The following is a 19,786-nucleotide window of genomic DNA, read 5'->3' on the forward strand; positions in this document are numbered from 1 at the left end:
CCAATAAATACATGAGAAAAATGGATAGACGTGTGCATGGTTGTGATAATCTCTCTACTTTTCCTTCTTTCTCTTTTTTTTTTCTTAGCGAATTATTGGTGGTGGATCATGACACGGGTATAAATGCTGCTTGTTTCCGGTGCCTGACTCCCTGCTAGTCCAATAAATGCAAGGGGAAGTTGGATAGAAATGTATGAGGTTGTAATAATTTCAGCTTCTCTTTTTCAGCACGAAAATTTGCATCAGTGACTAATAAATGTGGGTTTATGTCTTTAATAATCTATACTTCAGTTCCATCTTAGTTTAGGTACTCCTCTTCCAGTGAACAGGAAAGATAAGCTTATGCTTTTTAAAATCTCTACTCTCGCTCCGTCTTAGCGCAGTTACTCTCGTTGAAGTTAAAGAAAAAGGGAGATGAATTTCTCTTAATACTCTGTTTTTCCTTTCCACTACAGTAAAAAACATATTTAGGTAGGTTTACACTAGTATCAATTTCTACTCTTATCCCTTTTCAGTGCACGTAAGTAGTTAGTCCAGCGAAAAAAAAAATTATATATATATATATATATATATATATATATATATATATATATATATATATATATATATATATATATATATATATATATATATATATATATATATATATATATATAATGTGGATATACGTGTTCATTTCTAATAATCTCTATTCTTACTTCTTTTTGCCACACATACTCACCTTGTAATAAAAAAATAAATAAATAGATAAATAAACAAGTAAATGAAGAGTAATAAAAAATAAAAGACAGTTGGATAATGTTTCATCATCATCATCTCCCGGTTTAAATGCGTCCGTGGCAAGTTAAGACATGTTATTATAAGGAGGGAACGGGAGGAGGAGGAGAGGGAGAAAAGGGAGGAGGGAGGAGGAAAGGGAGTAGTCTCAGACCGGCCCTCCTCTTCACCTTAAAACTATTTCTTCCTCTCCTGATCTATATAAAAAGAGATAACTGTTTGTTGGCTTGTCCTGTTATCGCCTCGCCTGCCCCAAGGTAAGAGTGAGTGAGTCCGTGTGTGTGTGTGTGTGTGTGTGTGTGTGTGTGTGTGTGTGTGTGTTTCTACTGTTAGTTTTGCTTTCCATGGTTTTGTGTCTGCTACGATCTCTATATTCGTCTTTAGATTGCATCAAGGTAAGAATGTGTGTGTGTGTGTGTGTGTGTGTGTGTGTGTGTGTGTGTGTGTGTGTGTTTCTACATTACTAGTTTTGCTTTCCAGGGTTTTAAGTTTGATATAATCTCTATGTAGTCTTCTGTTATCTTTTTTTTTCTTTTCTTTAACTGTCAGCCATTACCATTATTATCACTGTTTATTTCTTTACTTATTTATTTTTTTGTTTATGCACAGAGAAGGAAGACTCAAGGGCGAAAAGTAGATTCGGGGCAAAGAAGGCCAGCTAATTGTCTTTGCCATAAAAGAAACTACTACTACTACTACTACTACTGCTACTACTACTACTACTACTACTACATCACCACCACCACCACCATCACCACCACTATCATCTTCACCATCATCCCGGATTCACCCACTCGACCACTTTTCTTTTTTTTTTTTTTCCTTTGCCCTTTTTTCCAGATCACTTCCTCCTTGATTCCCTCGTGGGGTGAAGATGATCTAGTTTTTGCCGCATCAAGGTGACGGCGGCGGCAGAAGAGGAGGAAGAGGAGAGGGGAAGAAGGGGGAAGAATGAGAGAGAGGGAGAGTGAGAGGGAGAGGGTCTGGGAATATGATCGTGTGTATGTGGGAAGAGAGGACGAGATGATGGGAGTGATAATTTTTTTCCTTTCTTTTTTTTTTTTTCTTTTTTTTTTTTTTGATGGGTGGAAAGAAAAGTTTCAAAAAGCTGATAACAACAATCTGGTGTTGGTCTGTTACTTTTAGGTTGTTGTTTATGTATCACAGTTTGATGTAAGGCTGAGGAAGCATACGAGGAGGAAGAGGAGGAGGAGAAGGGGGATGTGATGAAGAGAAAGGGGGACTAGGACGAGAAGGAGGAGGAGGAGGAGGAGGAGGAGGAGGAGATCGTGGTGTCGAGAAGATGATGAAGAAGAAATAAGAACAAAGAAAAAAATAAGGCTGACATTGATTGATAGACTGACTGACTGATCTAAGAGTCTGACAACGTAACGAGATCATGTTATAGCACAGAAGAATAAGAATTTAATAGTATTTGGAACAGTAGCAGCAGCAGCAGCAGTAGCAGTAGTAGTAGTAGTAGTAGTAGTAGTAGTAGTAGTAGTAGTAGTTACTTCAAGTGTGATAACATTTAACAAGACTGACGATGCAAAGGAACGAGGAAGATAAAGACGAAGAAAAGTACCGTAGAAGGAGGCAATGACGGGTGACGGAGGCGGTGAAGGATTTAAGAAGACGCAGTGATATTTAGTTAGGAGGACGGTGAGGGGCTATGGGGACGAAGGTCATGGCTGGGGGGCGACAGTGGGAGAGGTAAGGTGAGCAGAGTGACGCAGGGGAAGGGAAGGGAAGGGAAGGGTGACGCAATGAAGGGTGAGAAATAGGATGGTGGTGGGAGTATGGATGAGGGAAGCTGTGCGATGGAGGAAGGTATGCACATAAGAACATACATAAGAAAATAAGGGGAGGTATAAGAAGCCATTTGCCCTACACGTATAAAACACCCACTTATTTCTACCTATCCTCCGCATCCGTAAATTAGTTTAATCTCCTTTTAACCCACTGCTATGAACATAAGAGTGCTTTATTAACATTCAGAGTACCGTAATTTATAAACTATTTACATGGACACAGAAAAAAATAGAACAGGAGGTTAATATCGTATTTTTTCTAAGCTATATAGATGACTGAGAAAACATTGTGTAATGGTGAAAGGGTTAGTAGTGATGGTGATGATAGTGATGATGTACGGGTACTGATAAATTTGAAATGAGGTAAAGGGGAAGTTGGGCACGAAGGAAACGGTGGTAGAAAAGGAAGGTTGGGGAGAGAATAGCTACTCAAGTGACTCCTAATTTATTGCACTATTAAGGCAAGGTTTCACGTACATCCCATATCGGCGGGGACAGACAATGCACCATAAAGCCCCTCTAAGCTAAGGTAACGCCTCACTAATAAAGGCCGAGGCACGCTACCGCTATTGTGCCTCAGAAATGTTTTGTTTTCTCAACGTGAGTGTTTTCAGAGGCGGCAGAGATGATTAAACGGCTTCTTACGAGTATTTCCCCTGTTAATAATATAGAAGTCTTGTTAATTTGTCATTGCAACCATAAAAATACCCATAAAAACCCATAAAAGTGCAACTTCAACTAAAGCCTTTTCGAAGTAGTGAAGATACGGCGCACAAGTTTGTGTCGTCTGCCGTGCACCGCTCATCCCAAAACACACACGTAGGAGACTTAATTCCGTTTCACCTTGACTCGTTGCCATGTTATCCAGTACTGTGTGTGTGTGTGTGTGTGTGTGTGTGTGTGTGTGTGTGTGTGTGTGTGTGTGAGTGGATGCGTGGGCGGGTGGGTGAGTGTGTGTGTGTGTGTGTGTGGTATGCGTACGTAGACGAGAGAGATTTGGTAGCAATCTTAAGGGTACGAGTTTATGATAATGTAAAGGATGTTTGTACTTTTGAAATGAAATATGATGTGGAACGTTTCAGTATTGATGATGGTAATGAAGAGTGAAAAGGTGAGGGGGAGAACGAAAGGAAGGAAGGAGGGAAGGGTGAAAGGAATGAAAAAGAAATAAGAAAAGAAAGAAAAACGAGAAAGAAAGAACACTGAAAAAAAAACTTAAAATTGCAGAAAGAAAGACAGAAAGAAGGAAAGAAAATGAAAAAAAATGAAAAAGAAAAGGGAAAAAAGCTCACAATTTGCACTTTCATAAAAATCTCCACTATACAAAAACTAAAGAAACAAACAAACAAACAAGAAAATATAAAGAACAACAGTTTTAATTCTCCACAAACCTTCAGAGCCGCAACACCACTCATCACCACAAGCACCACCAGAGCTGCCTTACCATTACCACAATCACACCACCACAACATACATTACCCTAACTGCCTTATCTATCACCATCACCAATCATAAACCCTCATTCGAGCTAACAGTATTTTCTCATCACCATACACCCCTACCACCACCACCACCACCACCATCACCACCGCCATCACTACCATTATATACCACATAATTCTTTATTACTCCCTTTTTTTTTCCTTTCACTTTTTGTCTCCTTCCTTCCTTCTTTCGTCCTTCTATTTTACACCACAATTCCTTTTTTTTTTTACAATTTTCCTCTACTGTGGATAACCTTCTTTACAACTTCTCTAATTATATCTTCTTTTTTCCCTTAAATACTTCCTTGTCACCTTTTCCTTCCCTCCTCTACCTGTTCTCTATCTTCCGTGCGCAGTTCGCATCACTCGCCTGGAATCCTGGAAAAAAATACAGAAAGGGATAGTGAAGAGGGTAGTGAAGAAGACAAAGACGGAGACTAGGAGGTGGTGGAGGAGGAGGAGGAGGAGGCGGACGAGGAGAAGGAGGAGGAGGAGGAAGAGGAGGAGGAGGAGGAGGATGCGAGGACAACAGGATTTGCTCCACCTGGCGACCCTGCTCCTCCTTCTCCTTCTCCTCCTCCTCCACCTCCTCTCATCTCCACCCATCCTCCATCACCTCGTTTTCCTTTCTCTTTCCTCCCTTCCAGTCTTCCTCCTTCTCCTCCTCCTCCTCCTCCTTCTGCCCCGGAAACTCATCTCGGTATCATCCTCCTTTCCCTTTCTCTTCTTGCTGAAAACGAGTTGGTGATGATAATGGTGATGGTGGTGACAGATATTAAACGGGTGGTGATGATGAAGACGGTGGTGGTGGCGGTGATAATGGAGGAGGAGGAGGAGGAGAAAAAAATAGAGGTAGAAGAAGAATAAGAAGACGAAGAGGAACAGCAACAACAACAATAACCCTAACACCATCAATAGCAACTGCAACAACAACAACAGCAACATAACCCACCCACAAAACCTGCGCAGTACCCTCTTGATCATCCCTTCCCTTGTTTTTTCCCCTATCTCTCAAACCCATTCACGCAACTATTTACAACCCTCAACCTAAATGCCTATTAAATCCTTTGTGGGCATGAGGGAAGGTGCAAGCCAGCCTCATCTCTCGCTTCTCTCAATGCCGCTCCGCCAGCGTGTGAGGTGCAAATGAGAGGGTGTCGAGCTGGTGAACAAGAGGAGGCGGCGGAGACACTACCCTGTAATTTCAATGTTGTTCTACTTGTGGTGCTAATACGGTTCAAGTTGAAATGTCCTTGGTTCTGTGGTGACTTAGGAAACTGCGAGGCTGTGTACGTAGTCTGACCTTGTTGGCTATCGTATATGTTAAGTATCTTTTTTTTTTTAGTCTGTACGCTTGATGTGTGTAAGTGTGTGTGTGTGTGTGTGTGTGTGTATGTGTGTGTGTGTGTGTGTGTGTAGGAGTCACTTGTTCTATAAACTAAGTGCTTTTTGTCAAGTTACTGTCGCTTATTCTTCTTCCTTCCCTTCATCATTTTTACCTAACGCCTGATTTATTCTTCCTCCACTTCTTCGTCTTTTATTCTTTATTCATGTGTGTGCGTGTGTGTGTGTGTGTGTGTGTGTGTGTGTGTGTGTGTGTGTGTGTGTGTGTGTGTGTGTGTGTGTGTGTGTGTGTGTGTGTGTGTTCTTATTTACACTTGCCTTCATTCGATCTTCTGTGCTTAACTCTTTTCTTTTATCTTCCTTTAATGTTTATTTATTGTTGAGTTTATCGCTAGTTTGTTGAAAAGAATTGGCGTTTTGTTACGTTGCCAAAATTATTGAGACGAGAGAGAGAGAGAGAGAGAGAGAGAGAGAGAGAGAGAGAGAGAGAGAGAGAGAGAGAGAGAGAGAGAGAGAGAGAGAGAGAGAGAGAGAGAGAGAGAGAGAGAATCACGACACACACACACACACACACACACACACACACACACACACACTCGAAACACACCACGGACAGACGAAGGTACATAAAATAATGATAAGAAAAAATAATAACCTAACATTACCATTACAAATAAGAAGAGGACGAGGAACGAGCAAAAAAAAAAAAAGTAAAAAAAAGAAAGATGGATTTATTCACTAACCAAGGATGGAAGGGGAGATGAGAAAAGAGAGAGGGAGAGGGAGAGAGAGGGAGAGGGAAAGAGGAGGGACAAGAGAGAGGGAGAGGGAATGTGGGATCGTTCTCCCCTCTCCCTCCCTTCCTCTCTCACACAATACTGAGGGTCACCCAGTTTTTGCCTACACCTGTTCGTCCCCCTCTCCTTCTCCCTCCCTCCCTCTCCCTCTCCCTCTCCCTCTCTCCCTCCCTCCCTCTTCCCCTTATCGTCTCCTTCACGTACTAGACCCATCCACGTCTCATCCTTTCCACCTTGCCTCCTCCACCTCCACCTCCTCCACCTTCATCTGCCTCTCTCCCTCTCTCTCTCTCTCTCTCTCTCTCTCTCTCTCTCTCTCTCTCTCTCTCTCTCTCTCTCTCTCTCTCTTTCCATGTCATCGGATAAGAGGAAAGACATTGAAAAAAAAGGAGAGAAGAAGAGGAAGGAAGGGAATAAAGGAGGAAAAGAAGGAAGAGCTGGGAAGGGAGGAAGAGGAGAACAGGATGTCAGGGAGAGTAGCGTGAAGAGAGGGAGGAGGAGGAGGAGGAGGAGGAGGAGGAGGAGGAGGAGGAGGAAAAAAATGATGAAGGGAGGAAGGAACAGAGAGAGAGAGAGAGAGAGAGAGAGAGAGAGAGAGAGAGAGAGAGAGAGAGAGAGAGAGAGAGAGAGAGAGAATGAAGGAAGGACAGAAGAAAGAAGGGAAAGTGAGGGGAGAAGACAAGGGAGGAGGTCGGAAGGGAAGGAGATACGAGGGGAGAGGGGAGAGGGGAGAGGAGGAGGAGAAGGAAGAAGAGGAGGAGGAGGAGGACAGAGGAATCTGGATAAGTGAAAGTTGTGTTACATAATAAGTCGTTTCCTTGCTAAGTCTCAATGATGGTGGTGGTGATGGTGGTTATGGTGATGGTAGTGATAGTGGTGGTGACCGTTAACTATGGTGATGGGCATGGTGGTGGTAGGATAAGGACGTCTGGGTTGATAGTGATGATGAAAGTGATGTTGAATGGTGGAGGTAGTGGTGATGTAGCAACAGTAATGATTAGATGGTAATGAAGGTGAAGATGAGGAAGGAAAAGAACAAGAACAAAAACAAAGAAATGAACAAGAAGAACAAGAACAAGCTATTAATGACGATTACAAACGTTGTCTTAAAAAATAACAAACGGACAAAAATCTTTCATTCTTACCTCGGCTGTCACATTATCTATTGAGTCCTGACCAGTAGCGACACAGACAAACCAGTAACAGTTAATAATGATAATGGCAGCAGTGGTAATGAAGGTGGTGGTCATGGTGGTGGTGATGGTGAGGGTGGTGAAGGTGTAAAAAAAGATCCAGGATACAATAGGATTATCTCTAGGATGCGAGGAGGAGGAGGAGGAGGAGGAGGAGGAGGAGAAGGAGGAGGAGGCTGGGTCAGGGAAGGAAGGGAGGGCGAGAAGCAGGCTGGGTGAGGAGGAAAGTGACCTTGGCGGTGCCACACACACGCCCTTTGCCTTTAAATGAGCACGAAGTGGCCTGGTGTGTGGTGCGGTGGTGGTGGTGGTGGTGGTGGTGCGCGGGAGTCCAGAAACACCCCGCGCCACGCCACGCCACGCCAGGAGGAACAGTTAAACACACACACACACACATGCACACACACACTCACACACACACACACACACACACACACACACACACACACACACACACACACACACACACACACACACAAGATCGTCTTCCTTAAATCCAAAAACTTCATGTATATATTCCAAAATCGACTTATAAGGAAACGGTTCAAGTGAGATCAAATATTTTCACTGCATCTTTTTCTGTCTCTTTATCTTTGTATACCTTCACTCTCCACTCCTCACTCCTTACTGCCTCCTTCCATCATTCGTTCCCAAATACTTTCACTCCACCTTTTTCTGTCTCTCTATCTATGCATTCCTTCACTCCACACTTCTTATTCCCTTCTTTCATCATTCCTTCCTAAATATTTTCACTTCCTCCTTTCTGCCTCTCCTGTGCATACGTTCACTCTCTTCTTACCTCTTACCCCCTCTTCCACCATTCATTCCCACACTCCCACTCTGCTTCTCTCTCTCTCGTCCTGTAGCAGCGGTAGGGAGGTACAGGGAAGACGGATGGAAAGAGAAAGTTATGGAAGACAACGTGTGATAGCCGTGTGTTCTACTGCGGTGGTGACGGAGTTGTAAAAGATGCCCTGGGGAAGACGTGAGGCGGAAGGCAGTAAAGTGGGCAGACTTCTCCCCCTCCTCCCTCCCCCTCCTCCTCTCTAACCTTCCCCTCTTCTCCTCCTCCCTCTCCCTGTCTCTCTGTCTCTCTCTGTCTTCCTCTCATCCTTTGTCAGGTGAGGGTCACGTGAAGATTGGCAGGTGTTAGTGGGTTCTCTCCTCCTTCAGGTAAATTAGTGACTCTTCAGGTGTTTTTATCGCATTTTTTGTTTTTCTGTTCCCTGTTTCGTCTCTTCTTCCTTTTCATTCCAGCTCATTCTTTTTCTCCTCTATTCTTGTCTTTGTTATTTATTTGTTCCTTACTCCTCCTTGTTCATCTATATTCATTTTTAACCTCTTTATTTAGTTAATGTCGTAACTTGTTTGTTTCTCTGTAATTTTCCTCATTCTTCTCCCATGTTTCTTTCTCTTTTGTTCCTCATTTTGTTTATCTCTTGACCTTATCTGTTTCCTCTTCATATTCCTCTTCTTTACCCTGCTCCTCCTCCTCCTCCTCCTTTTCATTATGCAATATCATACTACCAAACGTCCCCACTTCCTTTCCTTCTTCTCCTCCTCCTCCTCCTCCTCGTACTCCTCCCTCTCATTCATCTTCCTCCCATTACCTCCCACCTTCCTGTCATGTGTCTTGTCTACTCTACTAAACATATCATTACTTCCTCTCATTGTCTTCCGCCTTCCTCTGTCACTCTCTCATGCCTCCTCCTCCCCCTTCTCCTCCTCCTCCATACCCAACTTGAATCTCCTTTTCTTCCTCTACCTCCATTTAGTCATACACTATAATCTTTTTTGATCTTCTCTCCATTCATACATACATACATACATACATACATACATACATACATACATACATATTTGTTCTATTCTTTGGCTTTCTTTCATTTTGTATTCCTATTGGTTCAGTTTCTTCTTCTTCTTCTTCTTCTTCTTCTTCTTCTTCTTCTTCTTCTTCTTCATTGCCACCGATCACGCTCCTCCACCTACACTCCCCTCCATTTACTTCTTCCCTCCTCCATCCTCCTCCTCACCTTTCATGCCTCTTCCACTATTTTCATCTCCTTCAGCTCCCCTCCACCCGCCATTCCCTCTCTCAGCCTCCCTCCATCTCTCCTCCACTTTCCTCCACCTCTCCTTCTCCTCTTCCACCTCTCCTCCACTCTGAACGGTGAAGATGTGGTCGTCAAGGTCACGTGGTTTTTGCCGCTATAGAGACGACTGAGGTGAAGGTCAGTGTAAAGGTGATGGTGGTGGTGGTGGTGGTGGTGGTGGTATGAATATAGATAGAAAATAGTTAGGAAATAAATTGTTTTATACTGTTATCGTTATTGTAGTAGTAGTAGTAGTAGTAGTAGTAGTAGTAGTAGTAGCAGTAGTAGTAATAGTAGTAGTAGTAGTAGTAGTAGTAGTTGTTGTTGTTGTTGTTGTTGTTTTTGTTGTTGTTGTCGAATGGAATTAATGAATATCGGAGTAAAAACAAGAAACAGTTGTATGTACAGTACGTTTGTGGCTGATAAGACAAAGAAAGAAATAGAAATTGTTCGTGAGCGTCTAATTAAGAGATAGTGATCGGGAATAGTTTGCGATAGTGATGGTGGAGGAGGAGGAGGAGGAGGAGGAGGAGAGGGAGGAGGAGGAGGAATAGGAAAGCAAGGAGATATAAACGATAAAATATGCAAAAAGAAAAAAAGAAAAATAAGGATATAATTCTTTTCTTTTTCTTATTATTTTTTTGGTGGTCAAGTTAACGTGAAGCCTCACCATCATCACCATCACTAAAGTAAACATAACGTTCTGTGCGTTTCTCTAAAGACGTTATTCTTTTTCTTCTCTCTCCCTCAAATAGAAACATTCCAACGGCCTTTCATCACGGCAGTTCTTCGTGTTCATTTTTTTTCTTATTTCTCGTCTAAGCTTGTTCCTTATTTCGGCTCCACCTCCTCTTCCTTTTCCTCCTCCTCTTTATTTTATTTTCTTCTTCTTCGTGTTGTTGTGATTCTTGTCGTTGTTGATGTCGATTCTTTGTTGTTGTAGTCGATGGAGTTGCTATCGTTGTCGTTGTTGTCGTTGTCGTTAAGGTTTTCATTGTCCTCGTTCTTCTTCAGTTAAAAATTTGTTGTCACCGTTGGATTTGTCCTTGTCTTCTTTCTCGCTTAGTTTTTCGTTGCCGTTCTTGCTGATAAAGATTTGTTGTTGTCGTTAAAGTCTTTATTTTCATCGTTTAAATTCTTAATTTCTTCACTAATAATGTAGTCATTGTTGACCTCCTTCTCCTCCTGGTCACCTTCCTTTCCCTCTCAATACAGGCCCCGCGCGACCCTCACGCCCGGCACTCCCTCTGGCGGCTCGCATGAAGTGGCCATCAAGAATGCAGGGACACCTCTTTCTTCCTCCTCTTGTTTCTCTTACTTCTCCTTTGTTCTTCCTCCTCTTTCTCCTGTTCCTCTTTTCCATTCACGTTCCAACACTTTGCTTTATTCGCTGACCTTCAATATTATATTCTTTCCAACTTTTTTTCTTCGAGTGAGAGATCAAGATTGTCATTTATCACAGCTACTGCTTGCATGCTGATCGTCATAACTCTTCGATCTGTTCCTTGCATGCATCTCCAACTCCTCATCCTTCTTATCCTCCTCGTCTTCATCTGTTCTCCTCTATTTAATTTTCCTTTTAATTTTTTTCTCCCGTCCCTCAGAGGAGCAAAAAGTGCAGGCATGTCTTGTTTCCTCGCCTTTGGGAGTAACCCGCCGCCGGCCTTGAATGGAGGGAGGCGGTACAGCAGCTGACCCCTTACCTGGTCACGAGACACCTGACCCGCCCACGGCAATGTGTGTGTGTGTGTGTGTGTGTGTGTGTGTGTGTGTGTGTGTGTGTGTGTGTGTTTGTGCTTTCCACTTCTCCGTACAAAGACCAAGCAAAGCAAGTCCAGTTTTTCTTCCTCTGACGAAGGCTTGAATGATTTCTGTGAGTGTGAGTCTGACGCGATGGCTCTCTGTCTCTCGCTTTATCTCCTCTTGGCTGTCACAGTGAGAGTCTGATCTATGCTTCTGCCAATACCATTTTAGCAACGACAGCAAGTAAACAAAGCTCCATTACCTCGCATAGCCTTCACATTAATGCAGCTGCGAGAAAAACATGCCATTATCAGAACTGTAAAAGAAGACAGTTGGGTAAATATGAAGTCACAGAGCAGTACACGAGAATATAAGCACATAATGGAAGCTACAAGAAGTCAGCAGGACTTTATAATACCTATACCTATATGTCCACCTATCATTCCTATCTATAAATGCATCTTATGTCTTAAGGCTCCCTACTGACTGAACTTATAACCTATAGACTAAGTCCACTCCAGTCATCCGGTCATACAACTCATACCGTTCCCACACTTTCTCCGAAGTTCTCGTTAACCCTCATCATGGTTTCACAAAAACTGCTTTTCTTTACTCTATTACCTAATACTTGCATCGTGCATGTGATAAGAACTAAGATTAACAACGATATAATTATGATGCACCGCACGGCTGTAGTTTGGAGGTTGGAACGACTAGGAGTGTGATGGTGAGGCAGGGAGGGTCAAGGGGGCACAAACAACGGGGGATTATAATGCCATGCGGTACTGGGGTCAGGGGTGGTTGGGAGGGAGGTGTTTGGGTGAGGGGAGGGGGCAGGATAGTACGTGAGAGATGGTAGGGGTGGAAGAGAAGCATGAGGGAGGGTTATAGAAGAAAAGTTTGGGGGGTGGAGCAGGAGGGGCATAGGAGAAGGTATAAGAGTCGAGGGTCTAGGTGGCCGGCAACACACTCCCGGCGGCCGCCTCCTTCACCTCACCACCCCGCGCCCTCCCCGCCCACCATGGCCTCCTGGACCAGCTTGGTACGAGTGCGACCCGCCCGACGGAGACGCCTTCGTTGGTTCACACACACACACACACACACACACAGGAAAACAAACATGATACGCGCATATGCAACCAAAACAAAATGCAAAGAAAATTTTTGTATCGAAATACGCTTTCTCAGCACCTAATACAGACACACACACACACACACACACACACACACACGCTATAATTTTACGATACTTTACTTCACTTTTCCTCTGCTACAAGGGGTAACATAGGTAAAGAGGTGTGGCGAGTGTTGGCGTGTGACGAAGCTTGGTGTGCTTAGTCCTGGGGAAGTGTTTGGGTGCTGCGGAAGTGAAGGTGTGGTGCGGTGTGTACAGGTGTTAGAAGGGTGTTCCGTTAGGGTATAGACGGGAGGCGTTAGGTTAGGGTGAAAACAAAGGGAGATGCTGCGTGAGTGTAAGGGAAATGCTGCTGGTGTAAGGGAGTATAGAGGGCAGGTAGTGAGTGAATTTGGGTGCTAAGATTGTCACGAGAGTTGCTCTAAAGGAGGTTTGCATATAAGAGTTAGAATTATCGGATGTCTTGCTGGCAGCGCAGCATCGTGTCAACAGATAGGGCATATGGTTAACGCAGCTCATGGTTTCAAGTTCTTTCATCCTCCACACTTATTCTATCTTCCATTGTTGTTTGTCAACACTCAGTATGCACATACCATTACCACATCATTTTATGTACCTTAACCGGGATCTCTTGAACAGCATAATTCTTAGCATCTAGTATGGACAGTCAAGTGTTCTTTGCCGCGTCTCACACTAGCATGCTCTATTACCACAACGCGTCGTCAGTCAGTCATATTTCTGGCTGAGGAATCGCTCCTTGTGTCCTCTAACAGTTTACTTTTCCTTGCAGGCGCTGTTGTCCGCACTGGCGGTTAGCGCGCTGAGTTCGCCACGGCCAGACGAGGACAGAGAATACAAGATCCCCGATGTGAACACGGGGCGCCGCTCCCAGTATTACGTGCTGCACGAGGACGGCACCTTCAAGTATGGTTACGACACGGGCGAGGGCGCTTACGAGGCCGCCAAACAGAAGACCCCCGGCCGCCAGCACGGGAAGTTCGGTTACCGTGACCCTGACGGCAACAACGTGCGACTGGTGTACCAGGCAGGGGAGGGCGGCTTCCAGCCCACCGGCACGCACATCCCTGTTCCCAGCCAGGAGTTCCTCGCCGCCCACGCCGAGGCCAGCGCCCGCCCACCCTTCCACGACCCCCTCGCCCAAACCAACACCGACGCCTCCTATGGCTTCCAGTTTGCAGGGGAAGGGCTCTCTCGCACTGAGCAGAGCGACACCGACGGCAACGTGCGCGGCTCCTACAGCTACGTTGACGAGCAGGGGCGCACCCGCCAGTACACCTACACTGCTGGCCGCGGCGTCGGCTTCGTCGTTGAGGGCAGCGATCTCCCTGTGGCTGTCAGCACTAGCGACACTCCTGCCGCCACCAGCCTCTCATCAGGTCTCGGTGCTGCCGCCGCCGCCGCCGCCGCTGCTCAGTACCATGGTTCCACCGCTGCCACCTTCCGCGGGGCCGCCGCTGGAACTTCACACTCTACAGGTTCCACATCCTCCTCTTTCGGAACTACAACCACTTTCGGTGGTCACCGCACTGGATTCCGTCGCCCTGCAGTGACCGCCACTGGAGCTTCTGTCTTTCGCTCATCTGCCGCCACGGGCGCCACCGCCGCTCACCACACTCCCGCCACTACTCAGTATCAGCAAACCAAATACGCTGGTGAGCTGGCCAATACTCGCACTACTCACGGGGCGGACGGCAGCCGATCTTTTGCCTATGAAACATCGAGCCATGCACGAAGCGAAGCCGAGGATTCTCGTGACAACGTGGTGGGAAGCTTCGACTTCGTGGCTGAGGACGACGGTCAGCGTCGCGGCATCAAGTATGAGGCCAGCTCAGACACTGGCTTCATTGCCGAGGGTGCTCACATCCCCGTGGGCCCGGCAGTTCCCGGCGCTCCCAGCGGTCAGCCCACGGGAAGAATCGTCCCCGTGCAGGAGGTGCAGTTCGTCGACCCTCTGGCTGACACCGGCACCGATGCCTCATACGGTTTCGCCTTCGATTCTGAGCAATATTCCCGCTCCGAGACCGCTGACGCCGACGGCAACGTGCAGGGCACCTATACCGTGGTAGACGACGACGGCACGCGCCGCACCTACCGCTTCAGGGCTGGCAAGGGCGTCGGCTTTGAGACGGAGGTGGTGTCCACCTCCCAAGGGCCACGCCCCTCTCGCCCTGCTTCATCCTCTACCGGTTCGACTTCTTTCACCAGTACAAGCACAACAAGCACCGGCCACGGCGCCGCGGCTCCCAGTCCCGTGGTCAGCTACACATCTCCAGGATCTAGCAGGTTCAGCACTTCCTACAGGACGGGAACTTCAGGCACAACAGGAACTGCCTTCAGGGCAGGAGCTTCAGGCACGGCAGGCACCTCCTTCAGGGCAGGCACCTCCACCACGGCAGGAGCTTCAGGCACGGCAGGCACTTCCTTTAGGGCAGGCACTTCCGCCACGGCGGGAACTTCCTACAGGACCGGCACCTCCACTGGCACCAGCTCCAGGTTCTCCCACTCCAGGCTCACACCGGCGAGGACTTCCTTCACCAGCACGGCGTCAGGAGAGGTGTTCCCAGGCTTCCAGCTTCACCGGTACGATGATGACGCATCCAAGAAGCACGGCAAGTACGGATACGTGCTCAAGTTTGACAGATAAATCCTGTCTGAGAAATGTCAGGAGGACGCGACTCTGCTCCATCGCGGCCACGGCTGGACCAGAGTCGTTCCTCGGACATGAACGTGACTCAGCGCCGGCCTGGGTGGCGGTCACGCCGCGGTGAGGGGGACACATCACCATACAACTGCATGTTCAACACACACCGAGGACCTTTATTTGCCTTTATGCCAGTACTACGCATATGCATTTTCCTGTTTTGCAACCAAGTGTTTTATTAACCCAATAAAAATAACTCGATTGATGTTCTGCATTCCTGAGGTTTATATTTACATATCTTCAGCATAGTAGCATAGGTTCTCTTATTTTCTCATGTTCATATGCAATAGCAGTATAAATATGCAGCACCAGGTGGCATGCACATCAGCACGAGCTCATTGCACGTATAACAGTGTTCTTGTGTTCTGCCAGCGTCTACGGCTGAAAATAAAATAAAGAAAACGAATGATAATGAACTGCAGTGGGGTGAGTGTCTGTGCGTGGCGTGGCTGGCGTGCCTGCCCACCAATGACAGGGTCCGGGTTTACGACGACGAGGCGGAACAGGCGGAGCGCGGACCACCTAGCAGTTTATTCTGTCCCACGGGGTGGCTGAAAAAAGGAGTACCTGGAAAAGCCTGGGTATGGCGAGTTGCGTTAACCCGGAAGTCATGGGCAGGTGTGTGTTCCGGTGAGGGGAGCGTGCCAAGGCCTCCTGGAGCACTGGTGGCCTTGACTGTACCCGCCACAAGCCAGGAGGACAGGGAGCGTCAGGGAGCAAAAAGTGAGGGTTATGGTGAATCTCTTGATGAAACTTTTCTCTTATCACTTTTACTTCACGTGAAGGTTACAGTGCGTCTCGATTCTCTTGATTAAAGTTTTTCGTTATAGCTTGTAATTCACGTGAGGGTTACAGTTAGTCTTGATTCTCTTGATTAAACTTTTCTCTTATCTCTCATACGTCAAGTGGATGCTACAGTGTCTCTTAGTTCTTTTGATTAAACTTTTCCCTTATCAGTTATACTTCACGTGGTCAAAAAAACGTAAGCACATAAAGGAAGCTGCAAAAAGCCGGTAGGTCTACACGTGTCAGTCTCTAGAAAGAACATACATACCTATACCCATTTATCCCTGTCCATAAATCCACCTAATCTTTTAAGCTCCCTACTCACTGGGTACTAGCGACTACCGAGCCCAGTCCAGTCCTGTACCACTCTACGCGTTTGAGAACCAATTTCTTCCTATTGTCGTGGCGTCGAAGGAGAAAACTTGCTACTCCATCGCTGGATTGTTAGAACTGAGCATCTTTTAGTTCAGTTGCAATGTTGGTGTGTGTTTATCTAATCGGAGTCGAAGAAATGATATGGAATCTGCTACTTGATCGGTACCTACTTTGAGATGTGTCTGTTTTAGTGCGGTTTTAGTGATTATCTACTATCTATCTAATCATAATAGCTAAACAGGATTTGAATTGAGTCTGTGCGTGTTTTCCTGTGTGTCTCCATGTCTATTTATATTCAACTCGAGTCTTCAAGTCGTTTGTGTTCCTTGCACGCGTCACATCCGCGTCCCACTCACTCTAAGCGGCGTTAATCTTACTTTAATTCGGGAAGCTAGATTTCTTAATTGTGTGTGTCTGTGTGTGTGTGTGTGTGTGTGTGTGTGTGTGTGTGTGTGTGTGTGTTAAGAAGGAAGGAGGGGAATATTTCGGTGCTTGGAATAGAAGTGATTATACATTTTTATTACTTCATTTATTTTATTATCCTTTTTATTAAGACCAAGGCGCCATCATCACTATCGCTGTGCTTACTCATTGGCGGATAAAGTTAACGATAAAGGAATCTTAATTTCAATTCGTTTCACTACTAAAGTAAAGAATATTCATGCGGAAGTCCATCAGCGTGCTTGTGTTTCAGTATTGAGGTCGAGGCAGGCTTTGTTAATGCCACGTTTTATACAAATAACCGTTTAAAGAAAAGCAGTTGTTTAAGGAGACACACGCACACACACACACACAAAAAAAAAAAAGATTGCAGGACAAATATGGATGTGAATAAATTGTTGATAATCCCCCCTCCAACCCACACACACATTCATACGTGACTACTTTTTTCTTTTTGAATCCCAACACTACTTCCTATTCATACTAAAAAAAGATTCATACAGTAGATGTGAGTACCAGAAAACACCAGCATTACGCCACACAAAGAAATACGACACAACACAAGTCAACAGTGGTCACCTTGCGCTGCTTCACCACTCAGTACACGTTGCTCGGGGGAAGCAAGGCAAGTCTGCTGTACTGACGAGAGAGACATGCAAATAATAACCACCACCCTATGCAGCTCCAGGCGACGCGCGACCTCACCAACAAAAGAGACATTACTACAAGAAGGTGAAAAAAGACATTACTGAAAGAAGGAATGTACAAAAAAAAAAAAAAAGGCAAGGTTTCATTAAAAAAAAAAGTAAGAAAAAAAAGGAAAGGAAAGACACGTACGTACACGAAGAGAAAAGTAAGGGAGGAATGAAAAAAAAAACGAGATTTCTTTAAATAAAAAGAAAGAAAAAAGGGAAAAGGAAAGACAAATATAATTCACGAAAGAGGAATGAGGAAGGAATGAGAAAAAAGCAAGATTTCGTTATAAAAATGAAGAAAAAATAAGAAAAGACGCGAAGAGGAAAGTAAGAAAGCAATGAAAAAACAAAGCTACGGTAAAAAAAAAAAATGAGGAAAGAAAGGGCTAATATGTAAAAGAAGATTAAAGTAAGAAAATAATATTAGTAACACCACCCTGCACCACCCTGAGGAGGCGACTGTGTCCTTCCTCGTGAGCCGCGCCACCAGGATCACGCCATCCGGGCAGGGCAGGCAGGGCAGGGCAGGGCAGGGCAGGGCCGAGGCACCCCATCCCTGAGCGGCCTTCGGGGTGTCTCAAGGAGGAGCAGGCGTGTCGCTTCGTCGCTTCCCCTTCCACTTGTCCACCTCGAGGGGTTATGTGGTGACAAGGTGCTGGGCGGCGCTTCAGGTCTCCTGTCACGTCAAGTCAAGGCAGGGTGATCCAAAGGCAGGTTAAGTTAAGGGACCGTAAGACATACCACGCTACGCCAAACCAAGCCAAGCCAAGCCACGCTAAGCTAAGTGATCCTAAGCCACATAACGACACACTAACCCAAGTCACACCGAGCCTCGCCAAGCAAAGCGATCCTAATTCATGCTACATCGAGCCAAGCCAAGCCACACCAAGCTTCTGTAAGTCTTTTGAGCTAAGGCAAGCCACTCTTCTTCAGGTCACGTTAAGCCAAGACCTGCTAAGTCACTTCAAACTAAGCCACTCTTATTTCAGGTCAAGCTTAGCCAGGTGCAGACACATCACATCAAACTATGCCAAGCCACGTCAAGGCAAGCCACGCCTGACTAAGCCACGCCAAGCAAACCACCCTGCTAATATTTGACACATGAGTGAACTTACAATATATATTTTTCCTTTATTTTCTTCTCCACTTTCCTCCTTCGTTTTATCTATTTCTTTCCTCGTTTCTTTGTCTCTGTGTCTGTCTGTCCGTCTCTGGAGCTGTCTGTAGGTTTTTCTGTCTGTTTATTTGTCTATCTGTCTGTCAATCTGTCTGTCTTTCTATTTGTATGAGTGTCTGTCTTTGAAGATGTCTGTTTGTTTGCTTGTATGACTGTCTGTCTATCTTAGTCTGTGTTTGTATATCTGTCTGTCGTTCTGTCCATCTATCTTAGTCTCTCTCTCTCTCTCTCTCTCTCTCTCTCTCTCTCTCTCTCTCTCAAGGTGCGCGTTATCTATTTTCCTTTACAACAACAAATAAAAAAGAGAGTAAAAAAAAAATCTTATCTTGTTTTACGTGTTAAATGAAATTCAAATAAAATGAAAGGTACAAGGTAAACGATTATCTTTTTTTCTCTCTGTCTCCTTAACTTCTTTCCTGCTCTTCATCTGGCAGTGAGTAAACGAAATAAAAGTGTTGGTGTGGTCAAAGAGAATAAATCAACTGGGAAGGTCTTGAGGGGGGAGGAGTGACTGAGTGAGTGAGTGTGTGTGAGGCAAGGCGAGGTGAGGGTGAGGCGAGGTGGCGGCAATTACGAAGAAAGAAAAGAAGAACAAAAAATATAATTACACACACTTGAAAATTGACTGATGGAAGACTGCTAACTGTGTGTGTGTGTGTGTGTGTGTGTGTGTGTGTGTGTGTGTGTGTGTGGTCAAGCAGCAGATCGTCAGCTTTCTAGTTTATTCTTACTGGCCTGTCTGTCTTAATGGTCTGTCAGTCTTGTTTGTTGAGTTTTTTTTTTCCAAGTCAAGTTCTCGTTATTTTATTTTATTTTTTTCAAGCTCACCACCACCACCACCACCATCACTAACGTAATAATTGTGATTGGAGGGTTTGTGTTGATGGTGGGGATGATAATCGTGAAGTTAATAATAACGCTAATAAGTATATTAGGAATAATGAAATCACTTCAGGTAGAATTGAATATGGTGATGTTAATAATAGTAATAACAACACTGATAAGAATAATAATAAAAAAAATATGATTTCAAGTACAAACACAAAAAAAATATTATACTTTCCAAAAGGAGTCGTCAAAAATATTGCAATTCTTATAAGCTTAAATAATTGTAGAATTCGCTTTTAATTCCTTCAAGATCTTTATATTCACACACCAACACCACCACCACCACCACCACGACCACCACCACCACCACCACCACCACCACCAC

At 45.1% G+C, this 19,786-nt stretch overlaps 1 protein-coding gene across 1 annotated transcript; it reads left to right on the top strand.

Annotated features, from left to right (window-relative positions):
- Positions 1 to 12,130: 12,130 nt before the first annotated feature.
- On the top strand, positions 12,131 to 15,313 carry LOC135103107 (uncharacterized). The gene is made up of 2 exons (XM_064009137.1): positions 12,131 to 12,284; positions 13,168 to 15,313. Exons 1-2 carry the CDS (start codon positions 12,264 to 12,266, stop codon positions 15,040 to 15,042), a joined length of 1,896 nt encoding a protein of 631 aa, XP_063865207.1. The 5' UTR covers positions 12,131 to 12,263; the 3' UTR covers positions 15,043 to 15,313.
- The last annotated feature ends 4,473 nt before the right edge of the window (positions 15,314 to 19,786 follow it).

Source organism: Scylla paramamosain, chromosome 8 (assembly GCF_035594125.1).
Source record: "Scylla paramamosain isolate STU-SP2022 chromosome 8, ASM3559412v1, whole genome shotgun sequence".
NCBI classification, from domain to species: Eukaryota; Metazoa; Arthropoda; class Malacostraca; order Decapoda; family Portunidae; genus Scylla; species Scylla paramamosain.

Coding starts and splice junctions, on each gene's coding strand:
- LOC135103107 (XM_064009137.1), top strand. CDS start 12,264: ATGGCCTCCTGGACCAGCTTG. Junction 12,285..13,167: donor TGGCCTCCTGGACCAGCTTG/GTACGAGTGCGA, acceptor TTTTCCTTGCAG/GCGCTGTTGTCCGCACTGGC.